Source organism: Ranitomeya imitator, chromosome 4 (genome assembly GCF_032444005.1).
Source record: "Ranitomeya imitator isolate aRanImi1 chromosome 4, aRanImi1.pri, whole genome shotgun sequence".
In the NCBI taxonomy this organism is placed as follows: Eukaryota; Metazoa; Chordata; class Amphibia; order Anura; family Dendrobatidae; genus Ranitomeya; species Ranitomeya imitator.
Window position 1 is genome coordinate 668964195 of NC_091285.1, and position 19292 is coordinate 668983486.

General features: G+C 44.1%; 1 protein-coding gene across 7 annotated transcripts in view; it reads left to right on the forward strand.

Annotated features, from left to right (window-relative positions):
• Nucleotides 1-19292, forward strand: part of DNASE2 (deoxyribonuclease 2, lysosomal) — an 85092-nt gene that overhangs the window by 60227 nt on the left and 5573 nt on the right. For 3 of the 7 annotated variants that reach the window (XM_069767223.1, XM_069767225.1, XM_069767222.1), the window contains exons 3-4: nt 5554-5694; nt 5977-6148. In XM_069767223.1, the coding sequence (XP_069623324.1) occupies nt 5603-5694; nt 5977-6148 (264 nt within the window). In that variant the 5' untranslated portion in view covers nt 5554-5602. Of the gene's footprint in view, nt 1-1262; nt 1373-1480; nt 1774-2134; nt 2444-5553; nt 5695-5976; nt 6149-19292 lie in introns of those variants that run through there. The other 4 variants (XM_069767227.1, XM_069767229.1, XM_069767228.1 and 1 more) reach the window with 4 other exon arrangements.

Here is a 19292-nt window from a genome sequence, read left to right on the forward strand (position 1 = left end):
CATATATGGCCGGCACACACTATTATGGGACATATATGGCCGGCACACACTATTATGGGACATATATGGCCGGCACATACTATTATGGGACATATATGGCCGGCACACACTATTATGGGACATATATGGCCGGCACACACTATTATGGGGCATATATGGCCGGCACACACTATTATGGGACATATATGGCCGGCACACACTATTATGGGGCATATATGGCCGGCACACACTATTATGGGGACATATATGGCCGGCACACACTATTATGGGGCATATATGGCCGGCACACACTATTATGGGGACATATATGGCCGACACACACTATTATGGGGACATATATGGCCGGCACACACTATTATGGGGCATATATGGCCGGCACACACTATTATGGGGACATATATGGCCGACACACACTATTATGGGACATATATGGCCGGCACACACTATTATGGGACATATATGGCCGGCACACACTATTATGGGACATATATGGCCGGCACACACTATTATGGGACATATATGGCCGGCACACACTATTTTGGGACATATATGGCCGGCACACACTATTATGGGGACATATATGGCCGGCACACACTATTATGGGACATATATGGCCGGCACACACTATTATGGGGACATATATGGCCGGCACACACTATTATGGGACATATATGGCCGGCACACACTATTATGGGGCATATATGGCCCGCACACACTATTATGGGGCATACATGGCCAGCACACACTATTATGGGGCATATATGGCCGGCACACACTATTATGGGGCATATATGGCCGGCACACACTATTATGGGACATATATGGCCGGCACACACTATTTTGGGACATATATGGCCGGCACACACTATTATGGGGACATATATGGCCGGCACACACTATTATGGGACATATATGGCCGGCACACACTATTATGGGGACATATATGGCCGGCACACACTATTATGGGACATATATGGCCGGCACACACTATTATGGGACATATATGGCCGGCACACACTATTATGGGACATATATGGCCGACACACACTATTATGGGACATATATGGCCGGCACACACTATTATGGGGCATATATGGCCGGCACACACTATTATGGGGCATATATGGCCGGCACACACTATTATGGGGCATACATGGCCGACACACTGGTATACGGCGATCTGTGATGTTATTAAGGCGTTCAGCCCTCATGATGCTACATGTCGCCCACAACCATCTCTCTTTCTATTTCTGTCTCCATAGTGATAACACAGGCATGTAATAGGGGGCACAGCTCGTCCTGTACGTGTTCCGCGGAGACACAAACCGGCAGCTGTGACCGTAACGTCGAGTAACGGCATCCACCCAGTCAGGTAAAAAAAAAAGAAAAAAAAAAAAGAGAGAAACCGTTGAGGGAGGCGTAGAGCGCATGCGCGGTACATTAGCGAACCTTTACTACACGCAGGCGCGCTGGTGAGTTTGTACGCATGCGCGGTACAATGGCCGGGGCCGTCCTCCTGATGGTGCTGTGTTGTTGCTGCTGAAACAGTAACCCTTTGCTCGCTGCAGCTATCGTGTCCGGTCACTGCTCACCCGTTGCAGCGGGACAGGCTGGTTTCTGCTTTTCACACTTATGCTTGTTTGCATAGTATGGTTTTTGCTATCTGGACAATTGCATGAATAGCAATTCCATAATATTTCCTGCTGTATATACTGGGATCTGCGAGGTGTCAGCTGGGCAGCGATGGTGGGGCCAGTAGTGGACCAGGGAATGGTTAGTTAAAGGGGAACTCCACAGTGTGATGCTCTACGCTGCACGTTAACCCCTTATTGATGCTTCTGAGCCATCGCCGCCATGTTTGCACTTTTTATACAATACGTTTTATTTTTTTGCTATAGGTACAACATATTGACATTTTATTAACCCTTTCCCACATTGGAATTTTTTTTACATTTTAAAGTTTTGACTATGATTTATATACTGTATAAAGGGAAAAATGGGGGGAGGAAAAGCGTCCAACTGGAGAAAGAAATGAGATGTTGTGATTTGGGTTTGTTCTGCGCCGTTCTCTCTGTGGTACGGCGGTCCTGTTCTTTGGGTCCGTACGACTACAGGGTTATTGTCTTCAGACGCCGTCTTTATTTTTCGCTCCACACCAGATGTCGTTGTTATCAGCCCCACGCTGGGGTCTGTAGGATTTCCTGATCTCTGGACAGATGAGGATGTTAGAGCTGGGGAGGGGGGTGAACACTTTTGCATCCCTGTGAATCATGGATCCTGGTGGTTCCTCTGGTGGAGAAAGCTGACACATAATAGTAGTAAAGAGAAGTGATACTCGCGGTCATGAGACTAGTGGTCAGCTCCGCCGTACACTGTCAGTCCACGCCGTGTGTGCAGCCGTGAGAGCGACGAGTCCGTGTATCGCACCGCTGCTGTCTGACACGTGAGTGCTCGCGTCTATTACCGTCTATGAGGGCTCATTTCACTGCCGGCAAGTGATCTGTGGGATTTATGTGCTTCATATGTATTAGATGTGTGTTATGAGGTTCTGCAGCAGCTGAGGTGTGCTATGAGGTTCTGCAGCAGCTGAGGTGTGTTATGAGGTTCTGCGGCAGCTGAGGTGTATTATGAGGTTCTGCACCAGCTGAGGTGTATTATAATAATAATCTTTATTTTTATATAGCGCTAACATATTCCGCAGCGCTTTACAGTTTGCACACATTATCACTGTCCCCATTGGGGCTCACAATCTAAATTCCCTATCAGTATGTCTTTGGAATGTGGGAGGAAACCGGAGTGCCCGGAGGAAACCCACGCAAACACAGAGAGAACATACAAACTCTTTGCAGATGTTGTCCTTGGTGGGGTTCGAACCCAGGACTCCAGCGCTGCAAGGCTGCAGTGCTAACCACTGCGCCACCGTGCCGCCCATGAGGTTCTGCAGCAGCTGAGGTGTATTATGAGGTTCTGCGGCAGCTGAGGTGTATTGTGAGGTTATGCGGCAGCTGGGGTGTATTATGAGGTTCTGCAGCAGCTGAGGTGTATTGTGAGGGTCTGCGGCAGCTGAGGTGTATTATGAGGTTCTGCACCAGCTGAGGTGTATTATGAGGTTCTGCAGCAGCTGAGGTGTATTGTGAGGTTCCGCAGCAGCTGAGGTGTATTATGAGGTTCTGCACCAGCTGAGGTGTATTGTGAGGTTCCGCAGCAGCTGAGGTGTATTATGAGGTTCTGCACCAGCTGAGGTGTATTGTGAGGTTCTGCAGCAGCTGACTTGTGTATTATGAGGTTCTGCAGCAGCTGAGGTGTATTATGAGGTTCTGCAGCAGCTGAGGTGTATTATGAGGTTCTGCACCAGCTGAGGTGTATTATGAGGTTCTGCACCAGCTGAGGTGTCCTTTGTGTAATTCTGTATCAGCTGGAGCCTGTATAATGCTTCCAGCAGCTGCTGAAGAACCTCTTGTTTCAGCAGTGATCTATGATGGATAGCTCTGGAGGAGGAGATAAGCGGTGCCTATGTAGCGTCATCTGGATCTGACACCGACACTTATAACTTTTCTTGTAGATCAAAATTGTGGTTGAAAGCGGAAATTCTTCCGTAAGCATCAAGCGAAACATAAAAGGGGAAGTTTAAAATGTGAAAGATCCTCAAAATGAAGGAGCCGCCAACGACGCTCCCGAGAATGGGGCGGGGTGGTGTTTCCTACACCTCTCCTGTCCGCGGATGTGTCTGGTGACGCAGCTCAGCACCAGTCACTGTATAAGAGTAGATCTGCAGTACCAGACACAACCCACGGACAAGTGGGGCGCTGGACCACCCCTTTAAGCATCTCTGCAGGACATATGTAGAGATGAGGGTCCCCAGTGAAAGGATTAAATGGTGCCCTCTTTATAAGCAGATTTGTGTGTAAATGAAGATTTGCCATCATGTGACTTTTATCTTCCATTTTCCTGATGTTTCTGAGCTGGCGGGTGGTGATCATCTGCCCTGATGTCTCTCATACAACATAACCACAGACATGAGGGATTCCTGCTCTCCTGTCTCTATGCTGCACATGTTCAGAAGCAGCATGGAGGATATTACACAGCAGCACTTAGTGGTGTAGATGTGAATCCAGCATTGGGAATATTGAAATAAGGAAGAGGCAGCAATATAAAGGACATTATATAGTAGTACTGAACAGTGCAGATATGAATCCAGCTTCGGGGTGAACTAAAACACTGGAAAGCATCACGGAGAAAATTTATGCTAGTAGTACTAAGCAGTGTAGTTGTGAATCCAGCACTGGGGTGAAATAAAACAGGAGAAAGAGGCAGCAGCTTGAATTCCATTATACTGCTGTTGTCACACTGTGAAGATGTTCATTAAGGAAGGGGGGCCTCAAACTGGAACTGGAACCCTAACTATCCCTGTCCCAGGGGTATTCTTGAAGGTAGAGAGGCTCGAGTCTCCGCCCTTACTATGCTCCTCTTTAAACTCTGATCTGTCCCCCACCCTATGAGGCATGGGACAGAAATATAATGTAAACAAGACACATATACAAAACAGGGATAACAGAAAACCTCTTTCGTACAGATGCACTAACCAACAATGGGGAGGAGTATAGGGACAGGGAGGAATAAACTAAATGGGAACAGGGACCAGTATCTAAACACACATGCACTACAGAAAACCTCAGAACACTTCTACAACTCTACTCCAGCCACTTAGCTTTAGCACACTGCACAGGAAGACAAATCTTTCACCAACAGGGACAAGGTCTGACTATTTTATATCGGAAAGGTAATGACCAGATCAGAAGCAGCTGAAATGTAGTTACATGTTTCTGACCAGCATAGAAATGGTCATTAACCTCTTCATCACCAGAAGAAACTAAATCCATGTAATATGGGACACAAATCACACCATCCCTAAAGGAGACCTGCAATTAATTACCCGATGTGACCGTCTAACTCCAGGTTTTCCAGGGGGACATGACACCATCTTGACAGCTGTACTGAGAAGTGAAGCTATGAATTCAGCACTGGGGTGAAAAAAAAAAACACTTACTAGAAAACAGCAGCAGAATGGAGGACATTCTACAGTAGTACTGAGCAGTGTAGCTAGGAATCCAGCTCTGAGTGAGGTAAAACAATAGAAAGCTGCAATATGGATGACATTATACAGCAGTACTGAGAAGTGTAGCTATGAATCCAGCTCTGGAGTGAGATAAAACACTTTATAATGAGCAGTTGTATGATCTGAATGTTCTTTCCTCCTCTCCTCTTGGACTTCTATAGGCAGCTTTTATCTGATCTGTCAGTGAGCTGGCTATCTGTTTTATTGTTGTTTTTTTTTTTTTTACCAGGATGGATTTTGGCAGCTTTTCAGAGTGGACGCTGAGTTTAGCAAATGGGGGGAGGTGAAAAAGTGGCTTATAAGTGGAGAAAGAAGTAGATTTTTCTGATAAAATACATTACAGACTTTCCTATATTCACTCGTGCTATCGTTTTATGTAAAGTTAGGTGAAGCGACAATAACCATTTACCGTAATTACTCTGACTTTGGCTTTTCAGGTTTCTTGAGCTTCACCTTTTGTTCGGTCCAGCCGTCTCCGGTTATAAGATGACTCTTCAGTTCTTGATGAGCCTCATCCTGCCCGGTCTCTGCTCTGCGGCTATCTCCTGTTATGATGACCATGGACAACCTGTGGACTGGTGAGGACTGATATTGGGTTATGACGTCATACGATAGTGAACTATGCAGAGGCCATGCACATGAGGCAAATACTACAGCAATGTTTGCTACCAGATATGGGGGGAATTTTACATCCTTTTCTTTTTGACCATGAAAATGTCCTTTTTTTTTTTTTTTAAATTGATTTAATTTATTTTTGTATGTGAAAAATGTATGATATTTGTCACGGCCTATAGCTGTTCAGAGTTCCAAAATGCTCTTACAGTAAAGAATCCTTCCAGCTTTTTTTTACCTATCATCAGGTTCATTGTGTACAAACTGCCTCGGTTAGATCACACTCCTGAAGGGGGCATAAAATACATGTACCAGGACAGTAACAGCAACGGATGGGTGAATGGCGCCTCATTAATGAATGACACAGAAAGCGCTGTGGGAAGAACACTCAGTCAGCTCTATCAATCTTCTGATTCCAAGGTAACGCCATATTATACTTCATTGTATCCCCTACATGCACCTTCAAGACTAGAGGTCCCAACCTAATTACCTAGAGAGCCACATTCAGCTCTGAAAGATGGTTGATAACCTCGTTCAATGCGAAGAAATCTTAGAAACCCCCCAGAATGCCCCTTTTGAAGGTTATAATTGCAGAGTGCCCCCCTGTAAGATAATAATGCAGCAAGTGCGCCATTATTGATGTAGTAATGCCCATAGTATCCCCTTATAAAGTAATAATACCGCCACAGTGACCTCATAAAATAGTAATACCCCCACAGTGCCCTCATAAAGTAATAATGCCCCCACAGTGCCCTCATAAAGTAATAATGCCCCCACAGTGCCCTCATAAAGTAATAATGCCCCGACAGTGCCCTCATAAAGTAATAATGCCCCGACAGTGTCCTCACAAAGTAATAAGGCCCCCGCAGTGCCCATCAGCGATAATGTAATAATGTCCCTTCCAACGCCCATCAGCGATCCCCACGACAGGATTGCGGGGCGCTGATAGCATTGCCATGGCTGCCAGGAGTCTGCTGGAGGCACACCGTATCTTTTATGTTTGTGGCCTGTGGTTGGGCTTCACAGTATATCGATAATTTTATCATACACTGCGATATTAAGGTATTGCAATGTAACAGAAGAAAAACATTAAATATCTACAATATAATTATCTAAGGGTCACTTACGTCTGTCCTTCTGTCTTTCTGTCTGGCTCGGATATTCATTGGTTGTGGCCTCTGTCTGTCATGGAAATGCAAGTCGCTGATTGATTTCGCCAGCTGCCTGTCATGGCTGCCGCGACCAATCAGCGATGGCCACAGTCCGATTAGTCCCTCCCTACTCCCTTGCAGTCAGTGCCCGGCGCTCGCTCCATACTCCCCGCAGTCAGTGCCCGCTCCATACTCCCCTCCGGTTACCGCTCACATAGGGTTAATGCCAGCGGTAACAGACCGCGTTATGCCGCGGGTTACTCACTACGTTACTGCCACTATTAACCCTGTGTGACCAAGTTTTTACTATTGATGCTGCCTATGCAGCATCAATAGTAAAAAGATCTAATGTTAAAAAAAAAATTAAAAAAACAAAAAACCTGCTATTCTCACCTTCCGTAGTCCGACGATGCGCTCGCGCCTGCCTCCAGCTTCCGTTCCCAGAGATGCATTGCAAAATTACCCAGAAGACTTAGCGGTCTCACGAGACCGCTAAGTGATCTGGGTAATTTCGCAATGCATCCTGGGAACACAAGATGGCGGCAGCCGCGCGCGCATGTGCAGAGGTTTGCTGGATCTACACTGGATCCCGCCGGCGGGTGAGTATATAACTATTTTTTATTTTAATTATTTTTTTTTAACAGGGATATGGTGCCCACACTGCTGTATACTGAGTGGGCTGTGTTAGATACCGCGTGGCTGCTATATACTACCTGGCCAGTGTTAGATACTCCGTGGGCTGCGTTATATACTACATAGCTGCTATATACTACGTGAGCAGTGTTAGATACTATGTGGGCTGTGCTATATATTACGTGGCCAGTGTTACATACTACATGGGCTGTGTTATATACTGCGTGGCTGCTATATACTGTGTGGGCTGTGTTATATACTACATGGGCTGTGTTATTTACAGCGCGGCCTGTATTAACACATCGGGTATTCTACAATATGTACAGTGGGGCAAAAAAGTATTTAGTCAGTCAGCAATAGTGCAAGTTCCACCACTTAAAAAGATGAGAGGCGTCTGTAATTTACATCATAGGTAGACCTCAACTATGGGAGACAAACTGAGAAAAAAAAATCCAGAAAATCACATTGTCTGTTTTTTTAACAATTTATTTGCATATTATGGTGGAAAATAAGTATTTGGTCAGAAGCAAACAATCAAGATTTCTGGCTCTCACAGACCTGTAACTTCTTCTTTAAGAGGCTCCTCTTTCCTCCACTCATTACCTGTAGTAATGGCACCTGTTTAAACTTGTTATCAGTATAAAAAGACACCTGTGCACACCCTCAAACAGTCTGACTCCAAACTCCACTATGGTGAAGACCAAAGAGCTGTCAAAGGACACCAGAAACAAAATTGTAGCCCTGCACCAGGCTGGGAAGACTGAATCTGCAATAGCCAACCAGCTTGGAGTGAAGAAATCAACAGTGGGAGCAATAATTAGAAAATGGAAGACATACAAGACCACTGATAATCTCCCTCGATCTGGGGCTCCACGCAAAATCCCACCCCGTGGGGTCAGAATGATCACAAGAACGGTGAGCAAAAATCCCAAAACCACGCGGGGGGACCTAGTGAATGAACTGCAGAGAGCTGGGACCAATGTAACAAGGCCTACCATAAGTAACATACTACGCCACCATGGACTCAGATCCTGCAGTGCCAGACGTGTCCCAATGCTTAAGCCAGTACATGTCCGGGCCCGTCTGAAGTTTGCTAGAGAGCATTTGGATGATCCAGAGGAGTTTTGGGAGAATGTCATATGGTCTGATGAAATCAAACTGGAACTGTTTGGTAGAAACACAACTTGTCGTGTTTGGAGGAAAAAGAATACTGAGTTGCATCCATCAAACACCATACCTACTGTAAAGCATGGTGGTGGAAACATCATGCTTTGGGGCTGTTTCTCTGCAAAGGGGCCAGGACGACTGATCCGGGTACATGAAAGAATGAATGGGGCCATGTATCGTGAGATTTTGAGTGCAAACCTCCTTCCATCAGCAAGGGCATTGAAGATGAAACGTGGCTGGGTCTTTCAACATGACAATGATCCAAAGCACACCGCCAGGGCAACGAAGGAGTGGCTTCGTAAGAAGCATTTCAAGGTCCTGGAGTGGCCTAGCCAGTCTCCAGATCTCAACCCTATAGAAAACCTTTGGAGGGAGTTGAAAGTCTGTGTTGCCAAGCGAAAAGCCAAAAACATCACTGCTCTAGAGGAGATCTGCATGGAGGAATGGGCCAACATACCAACAACAGTGTGTGGCAACCTTGTGAAGACTTACAGAAAACGTTTGACCTCTGTCATTGCCAACAAAGGATATATTACAAAGTATTGAGATGAAATTTTGTTTCTGACCAAATACTTATTTTCCACCATAATATGCAAATAAAATGTAAAAAAAACAGACAATGTGATTTTCTGGATTTTTTTTTCTCAGTTTGTCTCCCATAGTTGAGGTCTACCTATGATGTAAATTACAGACGCCTTTCATCTTTTTAAGTGGTGGAGCTTGCAATATTGCTGACTGACTAAATACTTTTTTGCCCCACTGTATGTACTAAAAACACATGGGCCACCTGCATAGCGAACAAGTCTGTAGGAACCTGTTCACACCACCAAAGAACTTGAAAACACAAAAGCGCATAGAGAGGTCAAAAAATACTCCGTTGTAAAAAAGTCACAGTAAATAAGCAAGTGCTAGTCAAAAAATGAAAAAATACAGGGTATTTAGTTAATACGTTTTTTTGCAAAAAAAAGTATGTTAAGCTGCTCCACCAATCGCCAAGGTATACCCATAATAGAGCAGTCCTATCTAATGTATATATTTGCGATTGGTGGAGCAGCTTAACATACTTTTTTTGCAAAAAAAACGTATTAACTAAATACCCTGTATTTTTTCATTTTTTGACTAGCACTTGCTTATTTACTGTGACTTTTTAACAACAGAGTATTTTTTGACCTCTCTATGCGCTTTTGTGTTTTCAAGTTCTTTGGTGGTGTGAACAGGTTCCTACAGACTTGTTCGCTATGCAAGTAGCCCATGTGTTTTATAATTGTTCTTTTGTTTCTACAAGACTGGGGAGTCCACCACTCCTCTGGGTCATTTGCATTGTAGCTGTTCCATCTCGCATGTTCAACGTGGATATTTTCTCTCTGAGCCCTGTTCATACAGGTACTATACTGATGATCAGGTTTTTAAATACATCAGATAGGGATTATATACATTAGACAGGACTGCTCTATTATGGGTATACCTTGGCGATTGGTGGAGCAGCTTAACATACTTTTTTTGCAAAAAAACTTATTAACTAAATACCCTGTATTTTTTCATTTTTTGACTAGCACTTGCTTATTTACTGTGACTTTTTGACAACAGAGTATTTTTTGACCTCTCTATGCGCTTTTGTGTTTTCAAATATGTATGTACTGTATGTATATAGCAGCCACATGGTATATACCACAGGCCACGTAGTACTCCTATATACTACGTGGCCTGTGCTTTTTACTATGTGGCTGCTATATACATACATACATATTCTAGAATACCCGATGCGTTAGAATCGGGCCATCATCTAGTATTTATATAAATAAAATTAGATATACACTACGGTTCCAAAGTTTAGGGTCACCCAGACAATTTTGTGTTTTCCATGAAAACTCATACTTTTATTAATCCAATAAGTTGCCAAATGAATTGAAAATCTAGTCCCGACATTGACAAGGTTCGAAAAAAAGATTTTTATTTGAAATAATAATTTTCTCCTTCAGTCTTTGCTCCCTTTGCAGCAATTCCAGCATTGCAGACCTTTGGCATTCTAGCAGTTAATTTGCTGAGGTAATCTGGAGAAATTTCCCTCCATGCTTCCTGAAGCCCCTCCACAAGTGGGTTTGGCTTGATGGGCACTTTTTGGTACCACACGGTCAAGCTGCTCCCACAACAGCTCAATGGGGCTGAGATCTGGTGACTGCGCTGGGCGCTCCATTACAGATAGGGAAGAAGCAGCAGCTGGTATTCTAAATAGTTCTGGCATAATTTGGAGGTGTGCTTTGGGTCATTGTCCTGTTGTAGGATGAAATTAGCTCCAATCAAGCGCTGTCCACAGGGTATGGCATGGCATTGCAAAATGGAGTGATAGCCTTCCTTATTCAAAATCCCTTTTACCTTGTACAAATCTCCCACTTTACCAGCACCAAAGCAACCCCAGACCATCACAATACCTCCACCATGCTTGACAGATGGCGCCAGGCACTCTTCCAGCATCTTTTCAGTTGTTCTTCGTCTCACAAATGTTCTTCTGTGTGATCCAAACACCTCAAACTTGGATTCGTCTGTCCATAACACTTTTTCCAATCTTCCTCTGTCCAACGTCTGTGTTCTTTTGCCCATATTAATCTTTTCCTTTTATTAGCCAGTCTCACATATGGCTTTTTCTTTGCCTCTCTGCCCTGAAGGCCAGCATCCCGGAGTCGCCTCTTCACTGTAGACATTGACACTGGCGTTTCTCATGTGCTATTTAATGAAGCTGCCAGTTGAGGACCTGTGAGGCGTCGATTTCCCAAACTACAGACTCTAATGTACTTGACTTGTTGCTCAGTTGTGCAGCGCGGCCTCACACTTCTCTTTCTACTCTGGTTAGAGTCTGTTTGTGCTCTCCTCTGAAGGGAGTAGGACACACCGTTGTTGGAAATCTTCAGTTTCTTGGCAATTTCTCATATGGAATAGCCTTCATTTCTAAGAACAAGAATAGACGGTCGAGTTTCATATGAAAGTTCTTTTTTTTCTTGCCATTTTGAGAGTTTAATGGAACCAACAAATGTGATGCCCCTGATTCTCAAATCGCTCAAATGGAAGGTCTAATCAGCCAAACTATTTTCAGCTGTGCTAGCATACTTGCACAAGTGTTTTCAAGGGTATTCTAACCATCCATTAGCCTTCTTACACAGTTAGCAAACACAAAGTACCATCAGAACACTGGAGTGATGGTTGTTGAAAATGGGCCGCTATACACCTATGAAGATATTGCATTACAAACCAGACGTTTGCAGCCAGAATAGTCTTTTACCACATTAACAATGTATAGAGTGTATTTCTGAATTATTTAATGTTAGCTTCATTGGAAAAACTGTGCTTTTCTTTCAAAAATAAGGACATTCCTAAGTGACTCTAAACTTTGGAACGGTAGTGTATCATTTTTTTGTTGTACAGGATAAATATTCTTAATAATTATATTTAACTTTTCCGGTTACAAATGTGCGATACCAAATTTGTTATTTTATGTATTTTAGATTTTAATTAGTTTTTTGGAAAAGGAGGGTGATATGAACTATATATATATTGTTATGAACTGGTGATTCAGAACCACAATGGACCTAGTGGTTAAGAGCACATAAAGTGACCTGATAGTTACTAACATAGGACGAGCTCTGAGACGTGGGAACTCTGCTGACCGCAATCCCTAATCCTATCATACCACACTAGAGGTAGCCGTGGATTGCGCCTAACGCTCCCTATGCAACTCGGCACAGCCTGAGAAACTAGCTAGCCCTGAAGACAGAAAATAAGCCTACCTTGCCTCAGAGAAATTTCCCAAAGGAAAAGGCAGCCCCCCACATATAATGACTGTGAGTTAGGATGAAAATACAAACACAGAGATGAAATAGATTTTAGCAAAGTGAGGCCCGACTTACTGAATAGACCGAGGATAGGAAAGATAGCTTTGCGGTCAGCACAAAAACCTACCAACAACCACGCAGAGGGGGCAAAAAGACCCTCCGCACCGACTAACGGTACGGAGGTACTCCCTCTGCGTCTCAGAGCTTCCAGCAAGCAAGAAAAACCAATATAGCAAGCTGGACAGAAAATATAGCAAACAAAAGTAACACAAGCAAAACTTAGCTTATGCAGGGCAGACAGGCCACAAGAACGATCCAGGAGAAAGCAAGACCAATACTGGAACATTGACTGGAGGCCAGGAACAAAGAACTAGGTGGAGCTAAATAGAGCAGCACCTAACGACTTAACCTCGTCACCTGAGGAAGGAAACTCAGAAGCCGCAGCCCCACTCACATCCACCAGAGGAAGCTCATAGACAGAACCAGCCGAAGTACCACTCATGACCACAGGAGGGAGCTTGACCACAGAATTCACAACAATATATATACCGTATATACTCGAGTATAAGCCGACCCGAGTATAAGCCGACCCCCCCCCTAATTTTGCCACAAAAAACTGGGAAAACTTATTGACTCGAGTATAAGCCTAGGGTGGAAATGCAGCATTTACCGGTGAATTTCAAAAATAAAAATAGATCATTATTTCCCCATAGCTGTGCCATATAGTGCTCTGCACCGTTCATTATTTCCCCATAGCTGTGCCATATAGTGCTCTGCACCGTTCATTATTGCCCCATAGCTGTGCCATATAGTGCTCTGCACCGTTCATATTTCCCCATAGCTGTGCCATATAGTGCTCTGCACCGTTCATATTTCCCCATAGCTCTGCCATATAGTGCTCTGCACCGTTCATATTTCCCCATAGATGCTCCACATAAATCTGTGCCACTGCTGCTGCAGTAAAAAAAAAAAAAAGCTATACTCACCTCTCTTGCTTGCAGCTCCTCAGCGTCTCGTCCCGGCATCTCTCCGCTCTGACTGATCAGGCAGAGGGCGCCACGCACACTAAATGCGTCATCGCGCCCTCTGACCTGCACAGTCAGAGCGGAGAGACGCCGGGAAGATGGAGCGGCGCCGGGAAGATGGAGCGACGCCCGGCATGTGGAACGGGGACAGGTAAATATGCTATACTTACCTGCACCCGGCGTCCCGCTCCTTCTCGCGGACAGCTGTCTTCGGTGCCGCAGCTTCTTCCTCTATCAGTGGTCACCGTTACCGCTGATTAGAGAAATGACTATGTGGCTCCACCCCTATGGGAGGTGGAGCCGCATATTCATTTCTCTAATCAGCGGTCTCACGTGACCGCTGAACAGTGGAAGAACTGCAGCACCGAAGACCGTGGGACAGGCGGGGAGCGTCAGAATCGCTGGAAGCAGGTAAGTATGCCTCAGCGCCCTCACCCCCTCACCCGCTGACCCTGCCACCCACCTTGACTCGAGTATAAGCCGAGAGGGGCACTTTCAGCCCAAAAATTTGGGCTGAAAATCTCGGCTTATACTCGAGTATATACGGTGTATATACAGGGTGTATATACAGGGTGGAGCGCGGTAATTTGCTTTTTTGCACTGCATGCTGTGGCGGCACTGTCGGTCGAAGAGAGGGGAGAGTGGGTGTGGCTTACAGTGGCTGATGGGAGATTTGTATTCCTCTGCCTTTCAGTTGCCATCATGCAGTGGACACGTGAGGAGAGGTCATTTTGTGTTGAAGTGTATTTTTCAAATGCCCACTCGATCATTGCAGTGCAGCGTGCTTTTCGTTTACAATTCGCTGTTCCTCCACGCGGACGTGTTCCTGGACGGCAATCAATTGTAAATTGGGTGAATGCATTCAGAACAGCAGGGAATGTGTCATGTGTACGAAGGGGACCTGAGAGAAGGATTACAACACCACAAAACATCGAGAGAGTTAGAGCAGCAGTACTGCAATCTCCGAAACGCTCTGCTCGGAAGCAATCATTTGCTCTTGGCATTTCAAGACGTTCTCTCCACCGGATTCTTCATGATGAACTGAATTTTCACCCGTATAAAATGTGCGTGGTCCAACATTTGTCAGCATGGGACTATTTGACACGGCGGACCTCTTGTGAAGACATGTTAGCAACGATACCCCGTGACGCAATTATGTTTTTTTCTGATGAGGCACATTTTCACCTCAGTGGGTGTGTAAACAAACAAAATATGCGTTACTGGAGTGAAACAAACCCCAGAGAAGTTCACGAGAGACCTCTGCATTCGGTCCGCGTCACTGTGTGGTGCGCCATATCACGAGTAGGCATCATTGGTCCTTACTTTTTTCAGGATAATGGTCGTGCCATAACTGTGAACTCCGAACGGTACTTGTCTATGATACAGGATTATTTTCAGCCGGCTCTTGAGGCAATGGAACTAGAGGATACATGGTTCCAACAGGATGGTGCCACTGCACACACAGCGAGGGTTACCATGAATTGTTTGAGGCAAATGTTTCCTGGACGGCTTATCTCTTTGAGGGGAGATGTGAACTGGCCAGCACGCTCACCAGATTTAGCCCCATGCGATTTTTTCCTTTGGGGTTACCTGAAGTCTAAGGTGTATATCAACCATCCCAACACCTTGGAAGACCTAAGGAACAATATTGAAGCTGAAATTGGCAGAATACCAGTGGACATGCTTGTTAGAGTTCATGAAAACTTCAGAAAACGTATGCAGCAGTGTGTGGATAGCGAAGGTCGACATTTGCCAGATACACTATTTAAAACCATGTAATTTAAAAATTCCATTACTGTTCAGTATAATTAAAATATAAAATAAATTTTTCTAATGATCATAATTTTTTTATTTCATTCCCAAATCAGCAAATTACCGCGCTCCACCCTGTATATATACAGTGGGGCAAAAAAGTATTTAGTCACTCAGCAATAGTGCAAGTTCCACCACTTAAAAAGATGAGAGGCGTCTGTAATTTACATCATAGGTAGACCTCAACTATGGGAGACAAACTGAGAAAAAAAAATCCAGAAAATCACATTGTCTGTTTTTTTAACAATTTATTTGCATATTATGGTGAAAAATAAGTATTTGGTCAGAAACAAACAATCAAGATTTCTGGCTCTCACAGACCTGTAACTTCTTCTTTAAGAGTCTCCTCTTTCCTCCACTCATTACCTGTAGTAATGGCACCTGTTTAAACTTGTTATCAGTATAAAAAGACACCTGTGCACACCCTCAAACAGTCTGACTCCAAACTCCACTATGGTGAAGACCAAAGAGCTGTCAAAGGACACCAGAAACAAAATTGTAGCCCTGCACCAGGCTGGGAAGACTGAATCTGCAATAGCCAACCAGCTTGGAGTGAAGAAATCAACAGTGGGAGCAATAATTAGAAAATGGAAGACATACAAGACCACTGATAATCTCCCTCGATCTGGGGCTCCACGCAAAATCCCACCCCGTGGGGTCAGAATGATCACAAGAACGGTGAGCAAAAATCCCAGAACCACGCGGGGGGACCTAGTGAATGAACTGCAGAGAGCTGGGACCAATGTAACAAGGCCTACCATAAGTAACACACTACGCCACCATGGACTCAGATCCTGCAGTGCCAGACGTGTCCCACTGCTTAAGCCAGTAGATGTCCGGGCCGGTCTGAAGTTTGCTAGAGAGCATTTGGATGATCCAGAGGAGTTTTGGGAGAATGTCCTATGGTCTGATGAAACCAAACTGGAACTGTTTGGTAGAAACACAACTTGTTGTGTTTGGAGGAAAAAGAATACGGAGTTGCATCCATCAAACACCATACCTACTGTAAAGCATGGTGGTGGAAACATCATGCTTTGGGGCTGTTTCTCTGCAAAGGGGCCAGGACGACTGATCCGGGTACATGAAAGAATGAATGGGGCCATGTATCGTGAGATTTTGAGTGCAAACCTCCTTCCATCAGCAAGGGCATTGAAGATGAAACGTGGCTGGGTCTTTCAACATGACAATGATCCAAAGCACACCACCAGGGCAACGAAGGAGTGGCTTCGTAAGAAGCATTTCAAGGTCCTGGAGTGGCCTAGCCAGTCTCCAGATCTCAACCCTATAGAAAACCTTTGGAGGGAGTTGAAAGTCCGTGTTGCCAAGTGAAAAGCCAAAAACATCACTGCTCTAGAGGAGATCTGCATGGAGGAATGGGCCAACATACCAACAACAGTGTGTGTCAACCTTGTGAAGACTTACAGAAAACGTTTGACCTCTGTCATTGCCAACAAAGGATATATTACAAAGTATTGAGATGAAATTTTGTTTCTGACCAAATACTTATTTTCCACCATAATATGCAAATAAACTGTTAAAAAAACAGACAATGTGATTTTCTGGATTTTTTTTTCTCAGTTTGTCTCCCATAGTTGAGGTCTACCTATGATGTAAATTACAGACGCCTCTCATCTTTTTAAGTGGTGGAACTTGCACTATTGCTGACTGACTAAATACTTTTTTGCCCCACTGTATATATATATATATATGTACAGTTGTGCTCAAGTTTACATACCCCGGCAGAATTTTTGCTTTATTGGCTTTTTTTCAGAGAATATGAATGATTACATCAAAACTTTTTCTCCTCTCATGGTTAGTGGTTGGGTGAAGCCATTTATTGTCAAACTGCTGTGTTTTCTTTTTAAAACATAATGACAACCCAAAGCATCCAAATTACCCTGATCAAAAGTTCACATACCCCATTTCTTCATACCGTGTATTACCCCCTCTAACATCAATGACAGCGTGAAGTCTTTTGTGGTAGTTGTGGATGAGGTGCTTTATTTTCTCAGACGGTAAAGCTGCCCACTCTTCTTGGCAAAAAGCCTCCAGTTCCTGTAAATTCCTGGGCTGTCTAGCATGAACTGCGCACTTGAGATCTTCCCAGAGTGACTCAATGATATTGAGGTCAGGAGACTGAGATGGCCACTCCAGAACCTTCACTTTGTTCTGCTGTAGCTTCCGGGCTGATGAGTGCAAATGTGCCTCTATTATTTGCTGACAACATGCTGCATTTATCTTTCCTTCAACTTTGACCAAGTTTCCTGTGCCTTTTTAGCTCACACATCTCCAAAACATCAGCGATCCACCTCCATGCTTTACAGTAGGAATGGTGTTCCTTTCATAATAGGCCTTGTTGACCTCTCTCTAAATGTAACGTTTATGGTTGTGGCCAAAAAGTTCAATTTTGGTCTCATCATTCCAAATTACCTTGTTCCAGAAGTTTTGAGGCTTGTTTCTGTGCTGTTTTGCGTATTGTAGGCGAGATACTTTGGCATTTGTGCAGTAATAGCTTTCTTCTGGTGACTCGACCATGCAGACCATTTTTCTTCAAGTGCCTCCATATGGTGCATCTTGAAACAGCCACACCGCTAGTTTTCAGACAGTCCTGTATTTCACCTGATGTTATTTGTGGGTGTTTCTTTGCATCCCTGAACAATTTTCCTGGCAGTTGTGGATGACATTTTTGTTGGTCTACCTGACCGTGGTTTTGTTTTTACAGAGCTCCTGATTCTCTATTTGTTAATCACAGTGTGAACGCTGCTGACTGGCATTATCAATTCCTTGGATATCTTTTTGTATCCCCTTCCTGTTTTATACAGTTCAACTACCTTTTTCCGTAGATCCGTTGACAATTCTTTTGCTTTCCCCATGACTAACAATCCAGAAATGTCAGTGGCTGGATGAAACGTGCAAGAGTCTGTCTAGATCCCAGAAACTGACTCAGCTTTTATGCACACATTGATTACAAGCAAACAGGTCACAGGTGAGGATGTTACCTTTAGTAGCCATTCAAAACCATTTGTGCCAACTTCTGTGCATGTTATCAGGCCAAAATCACCAGGGTATGTGAACTTTTGATCAGGGTCATTTGGATGTTTTGGGTTGTCATTATGATTTAAAAAGAGAAAACACAGTGGTCTGACAATAAATGGCTTCACCCAACCACTAACCATGAGTGGAGAAAAAGTTTTGGTGTTATTATTCATATTCTCTGAAAAAAGGCCAAAAAAGCAAAAATTCTGCCGGGGTATGTAAACTTTTGAGCACAACTTTATATTATATATAAAAAGTTATATCATCCTCCTTTTATGACAAAAACATGAAAAAATATAATTGGTATCGCATATTCGTAACCAGAATAACAAAATATCGGAATGTTTAATAATATTTATCCTGTATGAAAAAAAAAACGTCAGAATTGCTGTTGTATGGTCACTTAATTTTCTTTAAAAAATGGATTAAAATGAGATTAGACTGCAAAATGTTAAGGGTACAAACTACAGTTGGTAACACAAAAAAGTATAGACGGAAAAAAAGAGTTCTAGCTCTTGTAAGTCATGGAGGAAAAAAATTGAAAGTTAAAATGGGTCCAATGACTGTGGCTGCTTGTCACGATTCACACCGTGACCGTCACCCCCCACGTCACGGGTCGGGGTGACTTTAGGCCAACAGACGGCTATCACATGTGCAGGGGGGCTTATCTTCGTTATCCCTCCACTCCACAATGTGATGAAAAAACACACACAAGGCTATTGACCTCTTAGTTTACAGCAGGGGCTTATTTTAGGTATCCCACTGCTTTTCAATATACCACGAACTGCAGGGATTTATGTATATCCCGCTTACAGTTCCACTTGAAACTTGCAGCTCTCTGGCACCCCCCTTACTCTTAGGTCAGATTGGGCACTGCACCTAGGGTAACTAGTCGCCAGAAAGGCTGCCTGCTATG